This window comes from Diceros bicornis, chromosome 4, assembly GCF_020826845.1.
Source record: "Diceros bicornis minor isolate mBicDic1 chromosome 4, mDicBic1.mat.cur, whole genome shotgun sequence".
NCBI lineage: Eukaryota > Metazoa > Chordata > Mammalia > Perissodactyla > Rhinocerotidae > Diceros > Diceros bicornis.
Window position 1 is genome coordinate 96,336,356 of NC_080743.1, and position 26,450 is coordinate 96,362,805.

Below are 26,450 nucleotides of genomic sequence, written 5' to 3' on the forward strand. Positions count from 1 at the left end.
AGTTTAAGTCACTCTATTTTATAACATTAGCTGACTAATTTGGATTAAGAAATTCGTTTTGTACTTACAGTTGACTGTCTAAATATTGTTCTGATAGCACAATGTTACTTTATGAATATACACTAGTTGAAAATATTTTTAAACATTATAATAAAAAAAATTTGAACACACGTAAAGGTACAATTAACCCCTATGTTCCCAACACCCTGATTCAAAAGTCATTGAGATTTTGGCATATCTGCTTATCTCCTCCTTTTTTGGCTGAAGTATTTTTAAAGCAAGTCTTAGCGCCTCATTGCTCACTTGTACACTTCAATATACATCTCTTAAATAATTATATCATTTTCTTTTGTAACCACAATGCCATTTATCACAATCAACAAATTTAGCAATAATGTAAAAATATTTAAGACATTTTTAGTGCTTCTATAGACACCATATAGTGCTTCTAGAGTGTGGTGTTTTTTTTTTTCTTTTGCATAGCTGCAATTTGAGGAGTTTAATACCAAAAGTAAACTAGGAAGTGAAGGAGAGAGCCAAGGAATTCCTGAACAGTATGTATTATTATACATCTATGTAGTTGTAAACTTATCTCTATAGTTTAATTTATCTGAAAAATCTTTGTTTTTTCCCTAAGCATATTAGAGGCCCTATTTTTTCTAAGGAAGCCCAATTTTCAGATGGAAAGTTTTAGGGGCAGGGAATCCTAATTTTAAATCTCAAAAATATATCTCTCTACTCTGACAACTCATGCAATTTTATGGATCTTTCATTAATGCCTTTTGATATTCTTTCTACCAGGAAGAACAACGGAAAATAGAAGAAGAGAAAGAAAAGAAAAAAGAGAACGACATGGTATTTAAAGTATGGCTGCAAAAGAAAAGAGAGCAGGTCCTAGAAATGAGGAGAATTCAGCGAGCAAAGCAAATTGAGGACATGAATAGTAGAGTAAGTAAAACTCTGTGAAAAGTAATTTCACACAGATGTGAAAGGTGAATTTATTTACAGAAGGGAGTCTGAATAGCAGACTGAGCACCTACGGAAGAAGTAGAAGAAGGGGTCCAAGAACTACCCTTGCAAAAGATGCAACATGCAGATGACTTTACAATTAAATTCTAAGAAGCCCTGTAAAAATAAAATGGTTCCTATTTTATTCAAACTTTTATATCACAGAAAATGGAAAACTATGAATTTTTTCAAGATAGTATAACTTTGATATTCAGATAGGACAAAGATAGCACGTGCACACAAAAACCCTACAGACTGGTCTCACTTAAGAGTAGACATATAGAAATCTTACGTAAAAGCTAACAAATTATTCAATTTTTAAAAATTCAAAACATACAGAAAACCCAAGAGAAAGTAAAAAATATCCACATCTCTACTATTTTTTAAAATTTATAAAGTAGAAATTGAAAATTCAATCCTAAGCTCTTCCAGGCTCATCTCTCAATGATAATCACTTTTCACAGTGTGGTGCAAATCCTTCGAGGTCTTATTTATATTTACATATTTACAAGCCAAAAATTTATTATGCAGTTTGCTTTTTTTTCACTTTCTTCATCATGTACATATTTCTAGGTTATTATATTTAGACCTCTCTTTTCAAATAGCTTCATGGTATTCTACTGTTCAGAGGTAACTTAATTATTAAACCATTACTCATTTGTGGATATTTAGATTGGTTCCAATATTGTTTTATTAATTAACAGTGCTGTAGTGAACATATTCATTCTGTAGAGCATCGATATTCTGTAGGAGAGTTTCTTAAGAGTAGACTTTATGATTTGTTGCATGTGCAGAGTGAAGTTTTTGGTTAAATATGCAAAATTAACCTCCCAGAAGGTGGAATCAATTTAAAATCCCTCTAGTGGTGTGTAAGAGTGAATGTTTACTACACCCTGGGTAACATTGTATGTGGTTTGTCTTCTTAATTTTTCTTCAAGTTAATATGTTACATGAGTGTATATGAGCATGTGTGTATTCTGTGAATTTCCTGTTTATAGTCTTATCTTTTTTTTCAGTTTTATTTTTCTTATTGTATTGATTTTAGAGATTTTAATCTTTTGTCTATTATATCTGTTGTAAATATGTTTTCCTAGACTGACAATATATTTTTTTACATTGTTTATTATGCCATTTGTAGAAGTTTTTAGCTTTTAAAATCTTGAGGTGGTCAGAACTTTTTCAGGCAAGACACAAAAACCGGAAACTAAAAGAGAAAATATTGAGAAATTGGACTGCAACTATATAGTAAAATAATAGTAAACTATAACGAAGTAGGGTTTATTTTAGGAAGGAAATTATGGATCAATAATAACAAATCTATTAATATAATTCATCACATCAGTAGATAGATAAAAAGAGAATATACTGTTATCTTGAAAGATATAGAAAAGGTTTTTATTAATATTTACTATAATTTATTTTTAAAGATTCCTAGTAAAATATGAATTACACTATACATACTATCTTACAAAATACTATAGGCATACCCATTAAAGTCAGAAACAGGTAAAGCTACGCTCTATATTAAATAACTTCATTCTAGGAGTTCTAGCCAATTTATTAAGAGAAAAGGAAACAAGGTATAAGTATTAGCAAAGTGGCCTTTTACATTATAAATATACAAAAATTTATAGTCTTCTTATATCCCAGCAAAAACCTCATAAAAGAATATAAAAAGAGTAGGAATATAGGAATATATAAAACACTTCGAGCTAAACAGGAATGTTTAACACCTGTATGGAGAGAACAATACAGCTTTGCAAGGGACCAAAAAGATGACTTTAGTAAATGAAAACAAATATAATATTCCTGGATGAATGGGCCAAATATTATAAATATATGAGTTCTATGGTAAATGAAAACAAATATGATACTCCTGCATGGATGGACTAAATATTATAAAGATTTGGGTTCTTCCAAATTTATCTTTATATTTAATGTAATTTCCATTAAAAGCTGATTAGGACTTTTAAAATTGTTGTCATAATTGTTAGTGTTACTATTAATATTTATATTATTAAAGCAAAACTTTTGCATTTTCCAATTGAAAAAAATGGGCAAAGGATATATATATAGTTAGTTCACATATGAATAAATACAGATGCCATAGTATATGAAAAAATATGCAAATTTGGTAGAATCATAGAAATGCCAATTAAAAATTTTTCATGTATTTAATAAGTATTTTTTAACTGCTTACTATATGACAGATGCTGTTCCATGCTCTCAGGAATATAGTCCTGAGCAAAACAGGTTTAGTCTCTGCTTTATAGAGTTGGTCTAGTAGGGATTGAAAAATTAAAAATATATTCATAAAATAAATTTATAATTAGAAATAGTGATGAATGCCATGAAAAAGAAAAAGGAGCTATGAGAGATCCTAATGAGGAAAATAAATGTATATTGGTAGTTCAGGAAAGATTTTCCGAGTTAGTGAAAGTAGAAGTAGAAATGAGATAGGACAAGAATGGGAAGAATTTGTTTCAGGCCAAGAGAACACGTGAGAATGCCCTGACACAGGAAATAACTTGGTGAATGTGAGAAGATCTGGAAATTGAGCAGGAATCATATCATGTGGCACGTTGGAGTCTATAATGATTTTGTGTGTAATCCTGTTCTGGGAAGCCATTGAAATGATTTAAACAGAGAAATGTTACATTAAATATGCATTCCCACAACGTGACTCTGACTGCTATGCTGTGAATGGATTGGAGGGGGCAAGAGCAGATACAAGGAGTGGTTAGAAAGCAGGTATAGTTGTCTAGGTGAGAAATGATGGTGACTTGGGCTAGAATTTATAACAGGAGAGAGAGAGAGATGTGAGAAATTTGAGATATGTTTTGGAGTATTAATTGAAGGAACTTCATAATTAATTAGATATGTGTGTGAGGGAGAAGGAGATGTAAAGAGAATACACCAGGTTTCTCTTCTGAGCAATCTGGTGGATGATGGTGCCACTCACAGGAGCAGTAGAGAAGTTACTGATTGGGGGAAGTGATCATTTCAGTTTTTAATTTGTTGAGTTTGAGGTACCTACAAAACATCCCGGTGAAGATGTTCAGGATTGACTGGAGAAATGTATCTAGTTTCAGTGTTCAGGAGAAAGGGTGAGATTGGAAGTATGAAGGAGAAGATTCGTGATTTCAAAGATGGAGTAGTTGTAGGGATGTGGATGTGGCTATGTTCAGTGGAGAAAGTCATAGAAGATGAGAAAATCAAAAATCTGTGAGGCTGGATGTTGAATGGTTCATCCATGTAGTTATAAATATTACTTAGGATTAGGATGGAGAGGAACGCCGAGCCAGGAGCAACCAGAGGTTGTTGGATTAATAGAGCCAAAAGGTATAAATATCAAAGGAGTGTGGCTTTCCTTAGAAGAGTAGAGGAATATAGTTCTGAAGAAGTATGAAGGAGTAGAGAGTATATCAGCTTCTTCATATGACCTGTGGGGTACTTGAAGTATGGCAGAAAGCGCAGCTTCTGTTTGAGAGAGGAAAGCTGTGTCTTGGGAGAGAATCAGGATTTGGGTAAGAGGGGAGGTTTAAGGCCAGGGCCTTTTCAGTGGCTTGGGAGTATGGGGGATGTTTGGGAATTTTTATATCATTGAATGGGAATTACAGAGAACAAGCTAGGAAGGCTTTTGGGGGAGGGAGGGAATTCAGGATTGGGTAGGGGAGAGGCACAGCATGTTGCTGTAGAGTTCAAGAGTGTAGAAGACAAGAGGAGCTTATGCTTTAATCAGTGACCAAGGAAAACACGGCTGTGATTGCACTGCCGATAGTTCCCAGGGGACGATGGATCTTCAGGCCTCATGGCATTCAGCCTAAGGTAATATTTTTATTGAGTGTTTGTAAAAATAAATGTACACTTTAATGTTCTATTGTGTTCTGTTTGGACATAATAAACAGAAACTTTGAATTGTATTCTCTAAAAACATGAGCCATGTTGAAAAAAATTTATTTCAAAAAATTTGTATGTTAGAAGACATCATGGTTATGTATTTCCCTTTGGAATTTTTACTTTTTGCTATATTTCAAGTCTGTCTCAAAAATTAATATTAATGAGAATTTAAATAATAAACAAATAGTATTTTGTGAACTCTTATGAACTTTTGTTTCTACTGAAGCTGAGCTGTAGTATAATTTGGCAATGATTAATTTGGCTTATTAACGTGTTGTGATCATAAGTGTATTTTGCTGATTATTTCTGTGGAACATTGTGTATAATGTGAGTCATAGTGTCCAGAAAATATTTGCAGAATATATAGATTGTGGAATCACCTATTTTACATTGAATTAAAAAAAGCTTTTAGTGATGGAATTTTTATTGCCATTTTAGGAGAAATAGCTAAAAATGTCTTTTCATCCTTCTTATGACCTTTGCTTCTCTTGGTCAGTGATATATATAAATGACATGTGTGTGCTATATGTATATACACACATATGCAAACATATGTATGCATGTGGTCAGTCTATCTAAGTGAACTCTCCACGGACACTTGCATGCATTGTGTATTGTGCATTTGGATATAACGTTGTATTGATGTCAGTGTGACCAAGTTGGTTGATAGTGTTGTTTAAATCCTCTATATCCTTACTGTTTTTCCCCTATTTGTTTTATGAATTACTGAGAAAGTTGTGTTAAACCTTCCAACTATCTGTGCACTTGTCTATGTCCCTTTTACAGTGTTGTGTATATATGATTTACATTTATGATTTTATGTCTTCCTGATGAATGGCATTTTCACATTATGAAATGTCCCTCTTATCTTGAAGTCTACTTTGTCTGATGTTAACGCAGCCACACCAGCTTTCATATGCTTGACATTTGCATGTTATGTCTTGTTTCATATTTTACTTTCAATTTATCTGGGTCTTTATATTTAAAGAGTTACTTGTGCAAACAGCATATGTTTGGATCTTCCAATCTAGAAACCTACTCCTCCTTGGAGTTCATTTAAGTGTAATTATTGATATTTTACCATGAAGGTTTTCAGTTTACCATCTTGATATTTGTTTTGTATTTGTTCCATTTCGTTGTAGCTCCATTATTCATCTTTTTCTACCATCTCATGGATTATTAATCAAGTATTTAAAAAATATTCCATTTTATTTTCTTATTGGCTTTTAGATGCCTCTTTGAATTGTTTTTTAAATCATTGCTCTAGGGCTTATAATATGTATCTCCTTAATGTGTCAGAAATATATTGTTTTTGATGGATTTTCTTTTTATTGGATATGGAATTTGGGGCTGACTGTTTTTTTTCTTTCAGCATTTTAAAGATGGTATTCGATGGTTTCCTGACATCCATTGTTTCTAATTAGGAATCAGCCATAATTCTTATCATTGTTCCCTTGTATGTAATGTTCTTTTTTCTATGACTGTGTTAAACTTTTTCTGGGTTTGGATTTCAGCAGTTTATTATATGTGTGATTTTCTTTGAATTTGCCTAGCTTGGCTCTGCTGAGATTCTTGGATCTGTAGGTTTATGTTTTGTACCAAATTTGGGAAATTTTTTGCCACTAGTTTTAAAAATATTTTTTCTGCCCCATCTTCTTTCTCTTTTTTATTCTGGAAATCCAATTTCACATATGTTAGAACATTTGCTACTTACTATATATGTTACTAAGTTCTATTTATTAATTTTTTTTCTTTGTTCAGTTTGTGTAATTTCTATTGATCTGTCTTCAGGCATTGACACATTCTTCTGTAGTGTCCAGTCTACTATTAAGCCCATTCAGGTAATTTAGGTTGTTTTTTATCTGTTTGTTTATCTTTTAAGTTTCCATGTTTTCTTTTGTGATCTGAGTTTTGTTTTTCTTTAGCTTTATTGAGGTATAATTAACAAATAAAATTGTAAGATATTTGAAGTGTACAACATGATTTGATACACATACATTGTGAAAGGATTTCACCCATTAAGTTAATTAACATGTCCATCACCTCACATATTTAACCTCCTCCCCCTTTTTTTTGGTGAAAAGATTTAAGTTCTACTCTCTTAGCACATTTCAATTATAAAATGCAGTGTTATCAACTACAGTCATCAAGTTATACATTAGATCCTCAGACATTTTTCATCTTATAACTGAAAGTTTGTACCCTTTTACCAGCCTCTCCCTGTTTCTCCACCCCCTAGTTCCTGGTAACCACCACTCTACTTTCTATTTCTATGAGATTAACTTTTTTTTTTTTTTTTTAATATTCTACATATAAGTGATGCCATGTGGTATTTGTCTTTCTCTGTCTGGCTTATTTCACTTAGAATAATGCCCTGCAGGTTTATCCATGTTATTGCAAGTGATAGAATTTCCTTCTTTTTTAAGGCTATTTGAATAATATTCCATTGTATATATTTATATACACCACATTTTCTTGATCCATTCATCTGTTGACAGACAGTTAGGTCATTCCATACCTTGCCTATTGCAAATAATGCTGCAATGAACACGGTAGTGCAGATATCTCTTTGAGATAATGGTTTTGTTTCCTTTGGGTATCTACCCAGCAATGGGATTGCTGGATCATTTAATAATTCTATTTTTAATTTCTTAAGGAACCTCCACACTGTTTTCTATAATGGCTGTCCCAGTTTACATTCCCACCAACAGTGCACAAGGGTTCCCTTTTCTCTACATCCTCTCCAGCGTTTGTTTTCTCTTGTCTTTTTGCTAACAGCATCCTAACATGTATGGGATAATATCCCATGGTAGTTTTGATTTGAATTTCCCTGATGTTTAGTGATATTGAGCATTTTTTCACGTACCTGTTGGCCATTTGTATTTCTTCTTTGGAAAAATGTCTATTTAGGTCCTTTGTCCATTTTTTAATTGGATTACTTGGTTTTCTTTGCTGTTGAGTTATATGAGTTCCTTGTATATTTTGGGTATTAACCCCTTATTGAATATGTGATTTGCAAATATTTTTTTCACATTCCTTAGGTTGCCTTTTCATTGAAGGTTTCCTTTGCTGAGCAGAAGCTTTTTAGTGTGATTTAGTCCCACTTGTTTATTTTTACTTATGTTGCCTTCGTTTTGGCTGTCAAATCCAAAAAATCATTTCTAAGAACAATGTCAAGGAGTTTATCCTTGATGTTTCCTACTAGGAGTTATACTGTTTCAGGTCTCCCTCTCAAGTCTTTAATCCATTTTGAGTTGATTTTTGGGTATGGTGTAAGATATAGGTCCAGTTTCATTCTTTTGCATGTGGCAATCCAGTTTTCCCCACTCCGTTTATTGAAGAGACTATCCTTTCCCCATTGTGTATTTTTGGTTCCTTTGTTGAAAATTAGTTGACCATATATGCATGGGTTTATTTCTGGGCACTCTATTCTGTCCCATTAATCTATGTGTCTGTTTTATGCCAATACCATACTGTTTTGATTACTAAGCTTTATAAATTATAGTTTAAAATCAGGAAGTGTGATGCCTCCAGCTTTGTTCTTCTTCTTCTTTTTTTTTTAAAGTTATTGGTTTTCTTTCTTTTTTTTTTTTTTGTGAGGGAGATCAGCCCTGAGCTAACATCCGTGCTAATCCTCCTCTTTTTTTGCTGAGGAAGACTGGCTCTGAGCTAACATCTATTGCCAATCCTCCTCCTTTTTTTCCCCAAAGACCCCCAGTAGATAGTTGTACGTCATAGTTGTACATCCTTCTAGTTGCTGTATGTGGGACATGGCCTCAGCATGGCCGGAGAAACAGTGCGTTGGTGTGCGCCCGGGATCCGAACCCAGGCCGCCAGTAGCAGAGCGTGCACACTTAACCGCTAAGCCACCGGGCCGGCCCGCTTTTTTCTTCTTTCTCAAGATTACATTGGCTATTTGGGATCTTTTGTGGTTCCATACGAATTTTAGGATTGTTTTTTCTATTTCTGTGAAAAATGCCACTGGAAATTCTACAGGGATTGTAACGAATCTGTAGATTGCTTTGGGTCGTATGGACATTTTAACAATATTAATTCTTCCAATCCATGAGCATGGAATATCTTCCCATTTATTTATCTTTTTCGATTTCTTTCATCAATGTCTTATAATTTTCAGTGTATAGATCTTTCACCTTCTTGGTTAGATTTATTCCTAAGTACATAATTTATTATTTTTGATGCTATTGTAAAAGGGATTATTTTATTTAATTCTCTTTTTGATAGTTCATTGTTAGCGTATAGAAACACGATTGATTTTTGTATATTGATTTTGTATCCTGCAACTTTACTGAATTTGTTTATTAGTTCTAACAGTTTTTTGGGTGGAGTCTTTAGGGTTTCTATATATAATAACATGTTATCTGCAAATATACAAAAAAACAATTTTACTTCTTCCTTTCTGATTTGGATGCCTTTTATTTCTTTTTCTTGCATAGTTGCTCTGGCTAGGACTTCCAATACTGTGTTGAATAAAAGTGGTGCGAGTGGGCATTCTTGTCTTGTTTCTGATCTTAGAGGAAAAGCTTTCAGCTTTCACTATTGAGTATGTTAGCTGTGGATTTGTCATATATGGCCTTTTTTATGTTGTGATACGTTCCTTCTGTACCCAGCTTCTTGAGAGTTTTTATCATGAAAAGATAATAAATTTTGTCAAATCCTTTTTCTGCATCTATTGAGATGATACTGTGGGTTTTATCCTTCATTTTATTAATGTGGTGTATCACATTGATTTATTTGTGGATGTTGAACCATCCATGCATCCCTGGAATAAGTCCCACTTGAGCATAGTGTATGATCCTTTAATGTACTGCTGAATTAGGTTTTCTAATATTTTGTTGAGTATTTTTGCGTTTGTATTCATCAAGGATATTGGCATGTAATTTTCATTTCTTGCAGTGTCCTTGTCTAGCTTTGGTACAACAGTAATGCTGGCCTTGTAAAATGAGTTTGGTAGTGTTCCCTTCTCTTTTATTTTTTGGAAGAGTTTGAGAGGATTGGTATTAATTCTTCATATTTGATAGGATTTATCAGTGAAGCCGTCTGGTCCTGAACTTTTGTTTGTTGGGAAGTTTTTGATTATTGACTCAATCTCCTTACTAGTAATCGATCTGTTCACATTTTCTATTTTTTCCTCATTCAGTCTTGATAGGTTGTATGTTTGTAGGAATTTGTCCATTTCTTCTAGGTTGTCCAATTTGTTGGTGTATAATTGTTCATAGTAGTCTCTTATGATCCTTTGTATTTCTGTGATGTCAGTTTTAATGTTTCCTCTTTAGTTTATAATTTTATTAATTTGAGTCCTCTCTTTTTTTTGGTAAGTCTAGCTAAAAGTTTGTCTATTTTGTTTATCTTTTCAAAAAAACATCTCTTAGTTTCGTTGATCGTTTCTATTGCCTTTTTAGTCTCTATTAATTTCTACTCTGATCTTTGTTATTTCCTTCTTTTTCTAGTTCCTTGAGGTGTAACGTTAGGTTGATTTTTGAGATCTTACTTTTTGTCTTAATGTGGGCATTTATCACTATGCACTTCCCTCTTAGAACTGCTTTTCCTACATCCCATAAGTTTTCGTATGTTGTGTTTCTATTTTCATTTGTTTCAAGATATTTTTTGACTTCCTATTTGATTTCTTTTTTGACACATTGGTTGTTCAGGTGCCTGTTGTTTAATCTCCACATATTTGTGAATTTTCCATTTTTCTTCTTGCAGTTGATTTCTAGTTTCATACCATTGTGGTTGACAAGAATGCCTGATATGATTTCAGTTCTTCTTAAATTTGTTAAGACTTGTTTTGTGGCCTAACATATGATCTGTCCTGGAGAATGTTCCATGTGTGCTTGAGAAGAATGTGTAATTTGCTGCTGTTGGATGGAATGTTCTGTAAATGTCTGTTAGATCCATCTGATTTAATGTGTAATTTAAGTCCATTGTTTCAGTATTGATTTTCTGTCTGATACATTGTTGAAAGTGGGGTACTGAAGTCCCCTTCTATTATTGTATTGCTGTGTATTTCTCCTTTTAGATCTGTTAATAGTTGTGTTATATATTTAGGTATTCCAATATTGGTGCATAAATATTTACAATTGTTATATTCTCTTGATGAATTGATCCCTTTATCGTTATGTAATAATCTTATTTATCTCTTGTTACAGAGAGAAATTTTTGTTCGTGGCTTAATGTTTAGGTTGTATGATATAAATATAGCTACCCCAGCTCTGTTTTGGTTTCTATTTGCATGGAATATCTTTTTCCGTCTCTTTGTTTTCAGTCTATGGGTGTCCTTAGAGCTGAAGTTAGTCTCTTTTAGGCAGCATATAGTTGTGTTTTGTTTTTATATCCATTCAGCTGTTCTATGTCTTTTGATTGAAGAATTGAGTCTCCAAATTTAGTAAATTTGATTGGAGATTTACATTAAAGTAGTTATTGATAGGTATAGACTTACTATTGCCATTTTGTTAAATGTTTTCTGGTTGTTTTGTAATTACTTTGTTCATTTGTTCTGCTCTTACTCTCTTCTTTTGTGATTTGATGATTTTCCTTAGTGGTATGCTTGATTCTTGCTCTTTATCTTTTGTGTATCTGCTATAAGTGTTTGCTTTGTGGCTACCATGAGGCTTACATAAAACATCTTGTATTTATAATAGTCTATTGTACTTATAGTCATTTTTAATACTTTTGTGTTTTAATCTTCATACTAGAGCTATAAGTGACTTACCCACTACTATTACAACATTAGAATGTTCTGATATTAACTATATATTTACTTTTACCAGTGAGTTCTGATATTAACTATATATTTATTTTTACCAGTGAGTTTTATGCTTTCATGTTTTTCTGTTACTAATAGCATCCTTTACTTTCAACTTGAAGAATTCCCTTTAACATTTCTTGTAAGGCCAGTCTAGTGGTGATGAACTCCTTCAGCTTTTGTCTGTCTTTTTTTTTTTTTTTTTTGGTGCGGAATACTAGCCCTGAGCTAACATTCGATGCCAATCCTCCTCTCTTTGCTGAGGAAGATTGGCCCTGGGCTAACATCCCTGCCCATCTTCCTCTACTTTATATGGGATACTGCCACAGCATGGCTTGATGAGTGGTGCATCAGTGCGCGCCCGGGATCCGAACTTGCGAACCCCGGGCCACTGAAGCGGAGTGTGCACGTTTAACCACTGCCCCACCGGGCCGGCCCTCAGCTTTTGTTTGTCTTTACCTTTCCTTCAATTCTGCAGGACATCTTTGCTGGGTAGAGTATTCTTCATTGGTTTTTTTTTCTTTCAGCACCTTCCCTTCTGGCCTGCAAGGTGTCTTCTGAAAAATCTGCGCAGAGTTTTATGGAGGTTTCCTTGTATGTAACAAGTGACTTTTCTCTTGGTGCTTTTAAGAATCTCTCTTTGTGTTTGACATTTGATGATTTAATTATAGTGTGTCTCAGCGTAGGTGTCTTTAGATTCATCTTATGTGGAACTCTCTGGGCTTCCTGGATCTGAATGTCTGTTTTATTCCCTAGGTTAGGGAAGTGTTCAACTATTATTTCTTTTTATAAGCTTTCTTCCCCATTCTCTTTCTCTTCTCCTTTTGGGACCCCCTATAACGTGTATATGCATTTTGGTGTCCCATAAGTCCCTTAAACTGTCTTCACTCTTTTTCATTATTTTTTCTTTTTGCTTCTCTGATTGGATGAATTCCACTGCCCTGTCCTTGAGTTTGCTGATCCTTTCTTCTGATGGATCTAGTTTGCTGTTGAACCCCTCTCTTGAATTTTTTCAATTCATTTATTGTATTCTTCAGCTCTGTCATTTCTCTTTGGCACTTTTAAAACATTTTCTATCTCTTTGTTGAAGTTCTCATGTTGTTCCTGCGTTGCTTACTTGACCTGGTGAGCATCTTTATAACTGTTATTTTGAACTTTCTATTAGGTAACTCACTTATCTCTGTTTCACTAAGATCTGTTTCTGGAGATTTATCTTGTTCTTTTGTTTGGAACATATTCCTTAGTGTCTTCATTTTCCTTGACTTTGTTTTGGTTTCTGTACATTAGATAAAATAGCCACCTCTCCCAGTCTTGACAGAGTAGTCTCATGTAGGAGATCAAGCTCGTCAATCAGCCTGTCCTGATGTCCTAGTTGTTACTCAAACCTTTGGAATTTTCCAAGCTGCTTTCTTTGTTCTTAGTGGCTCTCAGTAGTTGAGGGTGTGCCAAGATACATCAGTTTTCCAAAAGGGAAGATTGCATTCAGCACCTAAATGCAGGCTAATTGGAAGCCAGACCCTCTGGCAGTAGCTGAGAAAGTATCTGGTTAAGCCCCTTCCATTGAGAAACTGGGAGATGGGCATTTTTGTGTGTAGCCTCTGTGCTGGGCCCAAGTGTATAGCCACAGGGAGGTGCTCCTGTGCCTGTTAAAAACTGCTTGTTTGATTGCTACTGTCCTCTGGGATTCATGAATGGAAGCCCCAGTGGATATCAGAGCCAGGCAATCCAGGGAGCTGTGCTTTGGGCCGCAACTGCAAAAGTTGGGGTACAGACGTTTGTACAATTTCCTTCCAAGGAGATACTGGCTACTTAGAACAGGCTACAAGGAGATGGCAGGGAGGTGTCCGCCACCTTCCTTGGCCCCTGGGGAGGATCATAGCCAGCCTCTAGATGTATTCTAATTAGAAGTCTGACCTTCAGGCAGCAGCGTTTAAAGTATGCAGGTGGACCCCTTTCAGGTAAAGATTGGGAGATGGGGCTTTTTTGCCTGCTCCCTCTGCACTGAGTCCTGGGGTGACAGTCGGTTAAGAACTTCTTTGTTTGTTACAGTCCAGTGGGACTTGTGAATGGAAGCCCCTTTGGCTTTCATAGCCAGGTGATCTAGTGACCTGTCTTTCAGGTGGCAGCACAAAAGGTGGGATGCAGGTGTGTGTACAAGCTCCCTCCAGGGAAATACTGGTGACCTTCAGTAGGTTACAGGGAGATGGCAATTGAGGTGTCTGTCGGTTTCCCCATTCTCCGGGGAGGATTGCAGCCAGCCCCTAGATATGTGCCAAATGAGAACTCTGACCCTCAAGTGGCAGCTTTCAAAGTGTGCAGATGGACCCATTGCAGGGAAAGACTGGGAGATGAGTCATTTTGCCGGCTCCCTCTGTAGTGAGCCCTGGGGTGATAGCTGCAGCAAGTGCTTGCCTGCCCATTAACAACTGCTCCTTTGCTCTAGTCTTGTGGAACTCATGGATGCAGCTCTCATAGGCTTTCAGAGCTAGAGGATTTGGGGGCCTCTCCCTTGTGTGGGAGTCTTCAAAGTTGGGGTGCTAGATGTAGGGTCCAAACCTTTCACTCCTCAGGGAGACGCTGGGAGTTGGGAGTTGTTTCCCAATTGCATGGCACTGTGCTAGGCATGGGGTTTATGGTGAGAGTGTCTCAGCCTTTCCTACCTATTTTGATGTGGGTATTTTGTCATTTACTTGGGGTGTAAGAGTTGCTCAGCTAGTTTCTGGATTTCTTTCAGAGGTGATTGTTGCATGTGTGGCTTACCTTCAGTGTGTCCATGGGAGAAGCGGGGTTCAGGAGTCTCCTATTTGGCATATTGATCAACCTCCTGTTAAGTTTCCATTACTTTCCTGAGATTCTCTATCTATGCATTCATATCATATTTTCCTTTAATTTCTTGAAAATATTAGGCCTGTTTAAAGTCCATGTATGTAAATTCCAATAGCTGTGTCATCTCAGGATCTGTTTCTATTGACTGCCTTTTTCTCTAGATTATGGGTCACATTTTCCTGTTTCTCTGTATGTCTAGTGATTTTTTATTGTGTAATAGACTTTGAATCTTTAGTTGTGGTGAGTCTGGATTACATTGTTTTCCTTTAAAAGGTATCAAGCTTGTTCTGGTAGGCAGTAAAATTAGTATTGGATCCTCTCAATCCTGTTAGACATGGTTTTATGCTTTATTGTGATGGGCCTATTTTGGTTTTGTCCTTAGTCCTAGGGCATGGTCCTCACTGTAAGATATGACACTTACTCCTGAAGCATAGCCCCTCTGGGGTTATATGTGTATGACCAAGGTACTCAGTGAAATATCTCCTCTCTTGTTGGGCTTGAATTCCAATGTCTCCTAGAACTGTGCAACCTCCGATATCTTCATTACTCGCAGGAGCCATTCTCTGCTGGATCCTCCAGAGCTTTACTCTGTGCATGCGCAGCCCAGTCCTTGCCAAGGCCCAAGGGAAACCCCCACACAGACTTCTGGGTTCTCTTTCTGCATGGCTCTTTTCTTTCCAGTACACTGCCCTGCAAATCCAATTGTCCCAGCAACCCCAGACTGCTATCTCTTTTCATCAGCTCTGGGAGACTTTTAACTGCTCTATGCTAAGGCTCCACTTTCCTACTCCGTGGTCAGGAAAATGCCGCTAAGTTGAGAGCCAGGGCAAACCTGGGGCTTATATAATGTATTTTTCTTTCAGCAAATCACAGCTGTTACATATATTTTTTCTATTTTATAGTTGATTAGAGCACGAGGGTAAGTCTGATACCAATTACTCCATCAGGGCTAGATGCTGAAGTCTTTTATTTATTTATTTATTAATTATTTAATCAGAGAGTTTAATCCATTAGTAATTATTTAAATTTATTTTCTTTATTGAGGTCATAATAGTTTATAACATTGTGAAATTTCAGTTGTACATTATTATTTGTCAGTCACCATGTAAATGTGCCCTTTCACCCCTTGTGCCCAACCCCCTTCCCTTCTGATAACCACTAAACTGTTCTCTTTGTCCGTGTGTTAGTTTATCTTCCACATATGAGTGAAATCATATGGTGTTTGTCTTTCTCTGTCTGGCTTATTTCGCTTAAAGTAATACCTCAAGGTCCATCCACGTTGTTGCGAATGGGACAATTTTGCCTTTTTTATGGCTGAGTAGTATTCCATTGTGTGTGTGTGTATACACACACACACACACACACACACACACACACACACACACATATATATATACACCACATCCTCTTTATCCAATTATCAGTCAATGGGCCCTTGGAGTGCTTTCACTTCTTGGCTATAGTGAATAATGCTACAATGAACATAGGGGTGCAGAAGTCTCTTTGAATTATTGATTTTAAGTTCTTTGGATAAATATGCAGTAGTGGGATAGCTGGGTCATATGGTATTTCTATTTTTAATTTTTTTGAGAAATCTCCATACTGTTTTCCATAGTGGCTGCACCAGTTTGCATTCCCACCAGCAGTGTATGAGAGTTCTCTTTTCTCCACATCCTTTCCAACATTTGTTATTTTTTGTCTTGGTTATTATAGCCATTCTAGTGAGTGTAAGGTAATATCGTAGTGTAGTTTTGATTTGCATTTCTCTGATGATTAGTGATGTTGAACATCTTTTCATGTGCCTTTTGGCTATCTGTATATCTTCTTTGGAAAAATGTCTGTTCCTATCCTCTGCCCATTTTTTGATGGGGTTGTTTATTTTTTTGTTGTTCAGTTTTGTGAGTTCTTTATATGTTTTGGAGATCAACTCCTTGTTGGATATATGATTTGCAAATATTTACTCCCAGTTGGTGGGTTGTCTTTTTGTTTTATCCCTGGTTTCCTTTGCCTTGCAGAAGCTCTTTAGTTTGATGAAATCCCACTTGTTTATTTTTTCTTGTTTCCCTTGTCTGAATAGACATGGTATTCAAAAAGATCTTTCTAAGACTGATGTCAAAGAGTGTACTGCCTATATTTTCTTCTAGGAATTTTATCATTTCAGGTCTTACCTTCAAGTCTTTGATCCATTTTGAGTTAATTTTGTTTATAATGGTCTACTTTTATTCTTTTGCATGTGGCTGTCCAGTTTTCCCAGCACCATTTGTTGAAGAGACTTTCCTTTCTCCATTGTATGTTCTTAGTTCCTTTGTCAAAGATTAGCTGTCCGTAGATATGTGGTTTTATTTCTGGACTTTCAATTCTGTTCCATTGATCTGTGTGTCTGTTTTTGTACCAGTACCATGGTGTTTTGATTACTATGGCTTTGTAGTATTTTTTGAAGTCAGGAATTGTGATGCCTCCAGCTTTGTTCTTTTTTCTCAACATTGCTTTAGCTATTCCGGGTCTTTTGTTGCCCCATGTGAATTTTAGTATTCTTTTTTCTATTTCCGTGAAGAATGTCATTGGGATTCTGATTGGGATTGCGTTGAATCTATAGATTGCTTTAGGTAGTATGGACATTTTAACTATGTTTATTCTTCTAATCCATGTGCATAGAATATCTTTCCATTTCTTTATTTCATCATCGATTTCTTCCAACAGTGTCTTATAGTTTTCATTGTATAGGTCTTTCACCTCCTTTGTTAAATTAAATTTATTCCTAGATATTTTATTCTTTTTGTTGCGATTGTAAATGGGATTCTTTTCTTGAGTTCTCTTTCTGTTAGTTTATTATTAGAGTATAAAAATGCAACTGAGTTTTGTATGTTGATTTTGTACCATGCAAGTTTATTGTAGTTGTTGATTATTTCTAATAGTTTTCCAATGGTTTCTTTAGGGTTTTCTATATATAAAATCATGTTGTCTGCAAACAGTGAGAGTTTCACTTCTTCATTGCCTATTTGGACTCCTTTTATTTCTTTTTCTTGTCTAATTGCTCTGGCCAAAACCTCCAGTACTATGTTGAATAAGAGTGGTGAGCGTGGGCACCTTTGTCTTGTCCCTGTTTTCAGAGGGGTGGCTTTCAGTTTTTCCCTGTTGGGTGTGATGTTGGCTGTGGGTTTGTCATATATGGCCTTTATTATGTTGAGGTGCTTTCCTTCTATACCCATTTTATTGAGAGTTTTTGTCATAAATGGATGTTGGATCTTATCAAATGCTTTCTCAGCATCTATTGAGATGATCTTGTAGTTTCTATTCCTCATTTTATTAATGTGGTGTATCACATTGATTGATTTGCAGATGTTGAACCATCCCTGTGTCCCTGGTATAAATCCCATTCGATCATGGGATATGATCTTTTTAATGTATTAGTGTATTTGGTTTGCCAGTACTTTGTTGAGGATTTTTGCATCTATGTTCATCAGTGATATTGGCCTGTAATTTTCTTTCTTTATGTTGTCCTTGGCTTTGGTATCAGGGTGATGTTGGCCTCACAGAATGTGTTAGAAAGTGTTCTGCCTTCCTCAACTTTCTGGAATAGTTTGAGAAGGAGAGGTATTAAATCTTCCTTGAATGTTTGGTAGTGTTCTCCAGAGAAGCCATCTGGTCCTGGACTTTTCTTTTTTGGGAGGTTTTTGATTTTCCTGTTTCAATCTCTTTACTTGTGATTGGTCTATTCAGATTCTCTATTTCTCCTTGGTTCAGTTTTGGGATGTTTTATGAGTCAAAGAATGTATCTATCTCTTCTAGATTGTCCAATTTGTTGGCGTATAGTTTTTCATAGTATTCTCTTATAATCCTTTGCATTTTTGTCGTGTCTATTGTAATTTCTCCTCTTTCATTTCTAATTTTATTTATTTGACCCATCTTTCTTTTTTTCTTTGTGAGTCTGGCTAAGGATTTGTCAATTTTTTTTATCTTCTTAAAGAATCAGCTCTTTGTTTCATTGATTCTTTCTACTGTTTTTGTTTGTTTGTTTCAATTTCATTTATTTCTGCTCTAATTTTTATTATTTCCCTCCTTCTGCCAACTTTGGGCTTTGTTCTTCTTTTTCTAATTCTGTTAGGTGTAGTTTAAGATTGCTTATTTGAGAATTTTCTTGTTTGTTAAGGTGGGCCTGTGTTGCTATGAATTTCTCTCTTAGGACTCCTTTTGCTGCATCCCATATGCATTGGTATGGTATATTTTTATTCTCATTTGTCTCCAGATATTTTTTGATTTCTCCTTTGGTTTGTTCAATGATCCATTGGTTGTTCAGTAGCATGTTGTTTAGTCTCCACATATTTTTCGCTTTCCCAGCGTTTTTCTTGTAGCTGATTTCTAGTTTCCTAGCATTATGATCAGAAAAGGTGCTTGATATGATTTCAATCTTCTTGAATTTATTGAGGCTTGCCTTGTTTCCCAACATATGGTCTGTCCTTGAGAATGTTCCATGCACACTTGAGAAGAATGTATATTCTGCTGTTTTGGGGTGGAGTGTTCTATATATATCTATTAAGTCCATCTGGTGTGGTTTTTCATTTAAATCCACTATTTGTTGACTTTCTGTCTTGATGATCTATCCATTGATGTAAGTGGGGTGTTAAGATCCCCTACTATTATTATGTTTTTTTTTTTAATAATTTTATTTATTTTTTTTCACCCAAAGCCCCGGTAGATAGTTGTATGTCATAGCTGCACATCCTTGTAGTTGCTGTATGTGGGATGCGGCCTCAGCATGGCCGGAGAAGCGGTGCGTCGGTGCACGCCTGGGATTCGAACCCGGGCCACCAGCAGTGGAGCGCGCACACTTAACTGCTAAGCCACGGGGCCGGCCCTGTGTTGTTGTTAATATATCCTTTTAGGTTTGTTAATAGTTGCTTTATGTACTTTGGTGCTCCTGTGTTGGGTGCATAAATATTTATAAGTGTTATGTCTTCTTGGTGGAGTGTCCCTTTTGTCATTATATATTGCCTGTCTTTGTCTCTCATTACCTGTTTTGTCTTGACGTCTACTTTGTCTGATATAAGTATGGCAACACCTGCTTTCTTTTGTTTGCCATTATCTTGGAATATTGTCTTCCATCCCTTCACTCTGAGCCTGTGTTTGTCTTTAGAGCTGTGTTTCCTGGAGGCAGCATATTGTTAGGTCTTGTTTTTTAATCCATCTTGCCACTCTGTGTCTTTTGACTGGAGAATTCAATCCATTTGCATTTAGAGTGATTATTGATATATGAGGGCTTAATGCTGCCATTTTAGCACTCGTTTTCTGGTTCTTCTGCATTTCTCTTGTTTCTTGTCTTGTGTATTTCAGACTACCAATTCAGTTTGATAGTTCCCTATGATGGTTTCCTTAGTTTTCTCTTTATTTTTCATTTGTATCTCTGTTCTGATTATTTGTTTAGTGGTTACCATGAGGTTTGTATAAAAAATATCATAGATGAGATAGTCCATTTTCTGATAGCCTCTTATTTCCTTAGACTAAGCCGATTCCATCCCTGTCCTCTTCTCTTTCTAAGTTATTTAAACGACTTATTCCATCTTGTGTTGTGAGTTTGTCGTTAAAATGATGAGATTTTATTTATTTTGGATGTTTTCCTTCCCTTTATCTTTAATGTTATAATTAAGTGTTTGCTAACCTGTTCTGATAGAGAGCTGCAATTTTCTGATTTTGTTTACATATTTATCTCCTTGCTCAAGGCTTTGTAACCCCTTGCTTTTTCTTTTTTTTTTTTTTTTTTCAGGTATGAGGGCCTTCTTGATCATTTCTTATAAAGGGGGTCTTGTGGTGATGAACTCCCTTAGCTTTTGTTTGTTGGGGAAAGTTTTTATTTCACTATCATATCTGAAGGATATTTTCGCTGGATAGAGTATTCTTGGCTGAAAGTTTTTGTCTTTCAGAATTTTGAATATATCATTCCACTCTCTCCTAGCCTGTAAGGTTTCTGCTGAGAAATCCGCTGAAAGCCTGATAGGGGTTTCTTTACAAGTTATTGTCTTCTGTCCTGCTGCCCTTAATATTTTTTCTTTGTCATTGACTTTTGCCAGCTTTCCTACTGTATGCCATGGAGAAGGTCTTTTTACATTGATATAATTGGGGATTCTAGTAGCTTCTTTTACTTATATTTCCATCTCCTTCTCCAGCTTTGGGAAGTTCTCAATTATTATTTCTTTGAGCAAGCTTTCTGCTCCATTCTCCTCTTCTCCCTCTGGAATATATCTATAATCCTTATGTTGCGTTTCCTAATTGAGTCAGATATTTCTTGCAGAATTTCTTCATTTCTTTTCTAGTCTTAGATTTCTCTCTTCCTCCATCTGAAGCATTTCTATATTTCTGTCCTCCAGACTGCTGATTCTGTCCTCCATAATATCAACTCTGTTATTCAGGTAGTCCAGATTTTTCTTTATCTCATCCACTGTGTTTTTCATCTCCTACATTTCTGATTGGTTTTTCTTTATAGTTTCAATCTCTTTTGTGAAGAAGTTCCTGATTTCATTGAACTATCTGTATTTTCTTGTAACTCATTGAGTTATTTTTATGATAGCTATTTTGAATTCTCTGTCATTTAGATTATAAATTTCTCTGCCTTCAGGATTGATTTCTAGGTGCTTGTCATTTTTTTTCTGGCCTGGAATATTTTATATTTTTTCAAACTGATGGCATGGATTTGTGCCTCTGCATAGTGATAGTATCTGGTCGTAGATTCCACCCGCTGCCACTGGGTAGGGGGTCAGGAGTTGTGTATTCTGAGCCCGCTGTGACCCCAGCTTGCTTGCTCCCAGCTGCTGCTTTTCTATCGTACACGTGGATGCTCTGGCCAATGGGCTATGCTGGAGCACCGGGTGGGAGGAAGAGCACTTTCTTTCACCTGTGAAATCCCAGGGGCTTATCACTCTGTCCTCCCTATCTGCTCTCCTGGGTTGCTCGCTTGATGAAGACACCCCTGCAATAGCTTAGTCACCTCTGTGTGGAGCTTTCCCATGGGCTGTGAGGAAACTTGGAAGGCAAAGTTGTTCCCTCAGAGAGCTGCCCCTCCCCCCTCTCCTCTCAGAGCCTTGCATGGTCCCAGGCCCCGAGTCGCTGCCATTCGGGGAGGGAGAGGAGATGCCCTTACATCTTTCCACTTCCTCTGGGGGGTCCAGCACCTCCACCTTCAGAGGTATGGCTGCCTGGATCTCTGAGACATCTTTTGTGTTGTGTGAATATCCTCTGTTGGTATATGAACGTCCTTTTCATTGTATCTTAGAGGGGAGAGTCTAAAGGAAGAGCTCACTCTGCCATGATGCTGACGTCACTCCATTAGTAATTTTTTTGTTGTTGTTGTTGAGGAAGATTCGCCCTGAGCTAACATCTGTGCCAGTCTTCCTCTATTTTGTTTATGGGTTGCTGCCACAACATGGCCACCAACGAGTGGTGTCAGTTCATGCCCAGGAACTGAGCTCAGGCTGCTGAAGCAGAGCATGCTGAACTTTACCACTAGACCATGGGTCTGGCCCCCATTAATAATCATTTTTATAATTTATATTTGATCTTTATCATTCTTTCTGTTTTTTATATTTCCTTAGAATTTCTTTCTATTTTGGTTCCCCCTACTGTAGATAGTTATTTGCTATTACCTGATGCAGTGATTTCACTGATAGCCTTTTAAATTCTGCTTCAATTTACCTTAAATTTTAAAGACATATATTCTTAAATCTTTATTAAATTAAATGTAATAGGAATAGAGATTCTGATCCTCCTTTGAGGAAGATAAGGGGCTTGGGATTTTTGTGCCCTTTCACCCCCTGTTTTTGTTAATCTAAGGTCATCATGCTCATCGTATTTAATTAAAACTTCAAAAAATAATATAACCCTCCAAGCAACATTTAAAAAATATTCAGTATATTTTTGAATGGATAATCCAAATATATAGGTCGAAGTCAAAAGGAACAAAGAATTTTTTCTCCCACCCAATTTCTCAGCTTATAAATTCTCCTTTTCCTGTAACAACCAGTGTTACCAGTTTTTTGTGCTTCTTCCCAAGAATATTTTCTAAGTATATATAAACATATATGTATATAGAACCATACTCTATAGATTGATCTGCTCCTCCTTGATGTTTCACTGAATATACCTTAGTGATCATTCCATATTGGTATGGAGATGGAGCTTTTAAATAATTACTTCGTGTTCTATTGCATGGATAGATCATAATTTATTTGATCTTTCCATTATTGATTACCATTGAAATGTTTCTAATCTTTTGGTATTACAAACAATGTTGTAGTAATTATCCTTGTATATATGTTAATTTGCAAATACAAGAGTTTAAATAGAGGATACAATTGAGGAGGTAGAATTGCTCAGTATTCTCTTTTAAAAATTTGACAAATATTGCCAAATTGCTTCCCATAGATGTACCACTTTATACTCTCGTCAAAGTATATGAGAGTGCCTGCACCCCCTACAATCTCAATAAGAAGTGTGCTTTCAAGAGTTTTCATCTTAATCAGTTTGATAGGTAGGAAATGTTTGATTGTAGTCAGTGAGATTGAACATCTATGAGCTGTTTGAATTTCCTTTTCATATAAAAATCCTCTGTCAACTTTTCTGTCAGGAATATTGGTGCTTTCTTTTTGATATATGGGAACTCTTTTTTTTTTTTTTTGTGAGGAAGATCAGCCCTGAGCTAACATCCGTGCTAATCCTCCTCTTTTTTTGCTGAGGAAGACTGGCTCTGAGCTAACATCTATTGCCAATCCTCCTCCTTTTTTCCCCCCAAAGCCCCAGTAGATAGTTGTATGTCATAGCTGCACATCCTTCTAGTTGCTGTATGTGGGACGCGGCCTCAGCATGGCCGGAGAAGCGGTGTGTCGGTGCGCGCCCGGGATCCGAACCCGGGCCGCCAGTAGCAGAGCGTGCGCACTTAACCGCTAAGCCATGGGGCCGGCCCTATGGGAACTCTTTATGCATTATGAAAACTAGTTTTTTGAGAGATTCACTGCAAATTTTTTTCCTTTTGTTTTTTATAAAACCATGAAAAGAAATCCTGAAAAAATTAAAAAACAATCATTTAAAGCAAGACATAAAAACCTACATTCAATCTATGCGCAAATTCTGTCAGTTCTATCTTCAAAGTATATCCAGATCCACCACCCTAATCCAAACCTCTGTCATCTCTTGCCTGGACTGTTGCAAAAGCCTAATAACTGGTCTCCCTTCTTCCATCTTGCCTCCCCCATCCCAGTCTTTTTTCTATATAGCAGTCACAGTGATCTTTCTAAAATGTAAATAGATTGTGTCACTTATGCTCAGAAACCTCCAATGGCTTCTCACGTCAAAATAAAATCCACAGTTCCTACTATAGCCTACAAGGTTGTACATTATCTGATCCCTGTTACTTCTATGACTTCATCTCCTACCACTCTCCAGCCACTTTGCTACAGCTTCACTTTGACTTCTTTGCTATTTATTGAACATGCCATTCACAACTCCTTCTCAGATCCTTTGCTCTTACTGTTATTACTGCTTGAAATACTGTTTCTCCTGATATCCCATAACTTTCTCCCTCACTTTCTATCTAAATGCCACCCCTTCTCCTCATCTTACCCTTTATTTATGCTCTCTCTTAACTGTACTTTTCTTTTGAATCTGACATATCAATCAATCAATCATCTATTTTCATCTCCTCATCTGGAAGAACACTGCCCAATACAACTTTCTGTGATGATGGAAATGTTCTAAATCTGCATTGTCGAATAAAGTAACCATGCTAGCCACAATGTGGCTATTAAGAACTTGAAATATAGCTAATGTGATTAAGGTACTGAATTTTAAATTTTATTTAAGTAGCCACACATGAATACCAGCTACTGTATTGTACAGTGCAAGCATAGAATATATGAGAGAGGGAACCTTGTTTTTATTCACTGATGCAATCCAGTACCTATGTACCTGTAGATACTCTATGTAGTAGATACTCTATAAATATCTGTTGAATGAATAAATGAACAGAGATACCCATCAATCCTGTTCATCCCTGAATCCTTGACTCTTTTGATCTATAATTCCAGATTGAACACTTTTTAGTCATCTCAACCATTCCGGGTGTTCAGCAATGATCCTTTAGGTCCATGGGTCTTCTTTACACAGTTCAGCATTGTACATCAAAGATCCTAAGTTACATAAACTTTATAGATTAGACTAGAGCATACTTGGCAATGTGGTTACAGATAAAGGAAAATGCAAGACATAGGAGAGGTCTCCTCTATCACAGAGCTCATACAGTCACATGTCACTTAACAACTGGGATATGTTCTAAGAAATGTGTCATCAGGTGATTTTGTCATTGTGCATACATCATAGAGTGTATTTATACAAACCTGGATGGTATAGCCTACTACACACGTAGGCTTAAATGGTACTAATCTCATGGGACCACTGTCATATATTTGGTCCGTCATTGACTGAAAAGTCATTAAGTGATGCATGATTGTATTTGGAGAAAGTATTAAATGAGTGCATCCTTTCCTTTTGTGTACTAGCCAGGCATCCATATAATGAGTTATACTTTTCCCAAGGCTAAAGAGCCCCAAATCTGTCCCTTTTCTCTCTTATTCTCCCAAATAAGAGCTCTTTCAACTTTTGAAAATTCCCTGAAGATAGTATCCATCTTGAAATTTAAGGAACCCACAATAAGCTACTCCCACTAGCTTTTTCTTATGAAAAAATCCTCATGGCTGTTATCCTTATGAGAAAATTCTTATGACTGGAAATCCTTATGGCCATCCTCCATAATAATAATTATAGTTTTGGAGATGTGCTGGGCAGTTAGATGCTCTAAAAACTTAAAAACAAAGGTAGAATTTAAAAGAAAAGATGAATAACATAAGTGTTGGATCATTGGTCTACAAACTGTATTCCATGGCGCTCCTTCAGGAATTGCTACAAAGACCTCAACTCCACTCCTACTGCCTATCTCCAACCTTTCCTCAACCCTGTTTTACATATTTATGCCATTGTGCCAAATTATTTTCTTTGTCAAAGGGCACGACTTGGAATAGTTTGCAAATCACTGTGTTTACACCTTCTTCATTTATTGATTACCTCAGTAGGACTTTTGAAAGAAGCCAGATGGTAATGAGTTCAATGTTGAATTTTCTGACAGAAGGGTAATCAGTGTTGCTGATTCAAAGGTGATATATTTGGTTTGGATACTAGGAGTGCAGGTAATGAGGTTGGTATTATTATGAAAAATTGATGAGTGGGACATGTATTCTTGGAGGGTCCTATAGGCAGGGCCTTAAAAACTAGTTTTGGTTTATTTAAATTAAGCAAAGCTTATTTTTATAATTAGCAGGAAAACAGAGATCCACAACAAGCTTTTCGATTATGGCTTAAAAAAAAGCATGAAGAGCAGCTGAAAGAAAGAAAGACTGAAGAACTGCGAAAGCAAGAGGAATGCTTATACTTCCTTAAAGGAACAGAAGGCCGTGAAAGGGCCTTTAAACTGTAAGTCAAAGGCAGGACATTTTTTTCCCTTCCTAAAGGTCATTTTAGGATGTTAAATAATCAATAAAGTTTGAAAAGAAACACCAAAATATTTTATCTCTTACATTACATACGTATTCAATTTTAAATCCACACTTTAAAAAATGTGTGAGAAAATTCTTTAACTCCATACTTTGAATATTTTTACCATTCTTTCTTGAAGATATTTCTCAATACTAAAATTGCTTCTTATGGCACCAATGTGATAGCCTTTGATAGCCTACCATTTATTTATTTGTTTGTTAGTTGATTTGTTCATTTCTTAGAGAAATGGGCCAAAGATTGGTTACAGCTTCTCCTACATAGTCCTCAGAAAAATTGAATAGAGAGTTGCATTTACCAAGAAATATTTTTCTGTAAAGAAAGGCAGTCAGGCTGAGGAGGAAGATATGTATAGACTATTGAT

General features: G+C 36.0%; 1 protein-coding gene across 5 annotated transcripts in view; it reads left to right on the forward strand.

The window, feature by feature from the left end:
* Positions 1-26,450, forward strand: part of CCDC181 (coiled-coil domain containing 181) — a 41,996-nt gene that overhangs the window by 11,773 nt on the left and 3,773 nt on the right. For 4 of the 5 annotated variants that reach the window (XM_058540111.1, XM_058540113.1, XM_058540114.1 and 1 more), the window contains exons 4-5: positions 802-948; positions 25,851-26,005. In XM_058540111.1, coding sequence (XP_058396094.1) covers positions 802-948; positions 25,851-26,005 — 302 coding nt within the window. The remainder of the gene's footprint in view (positions 1-801; positions 949-25,850; positions 26,006-26,450) is intronic. The other variant, XM_058540115.1, reaches the window with a different exon arrangement.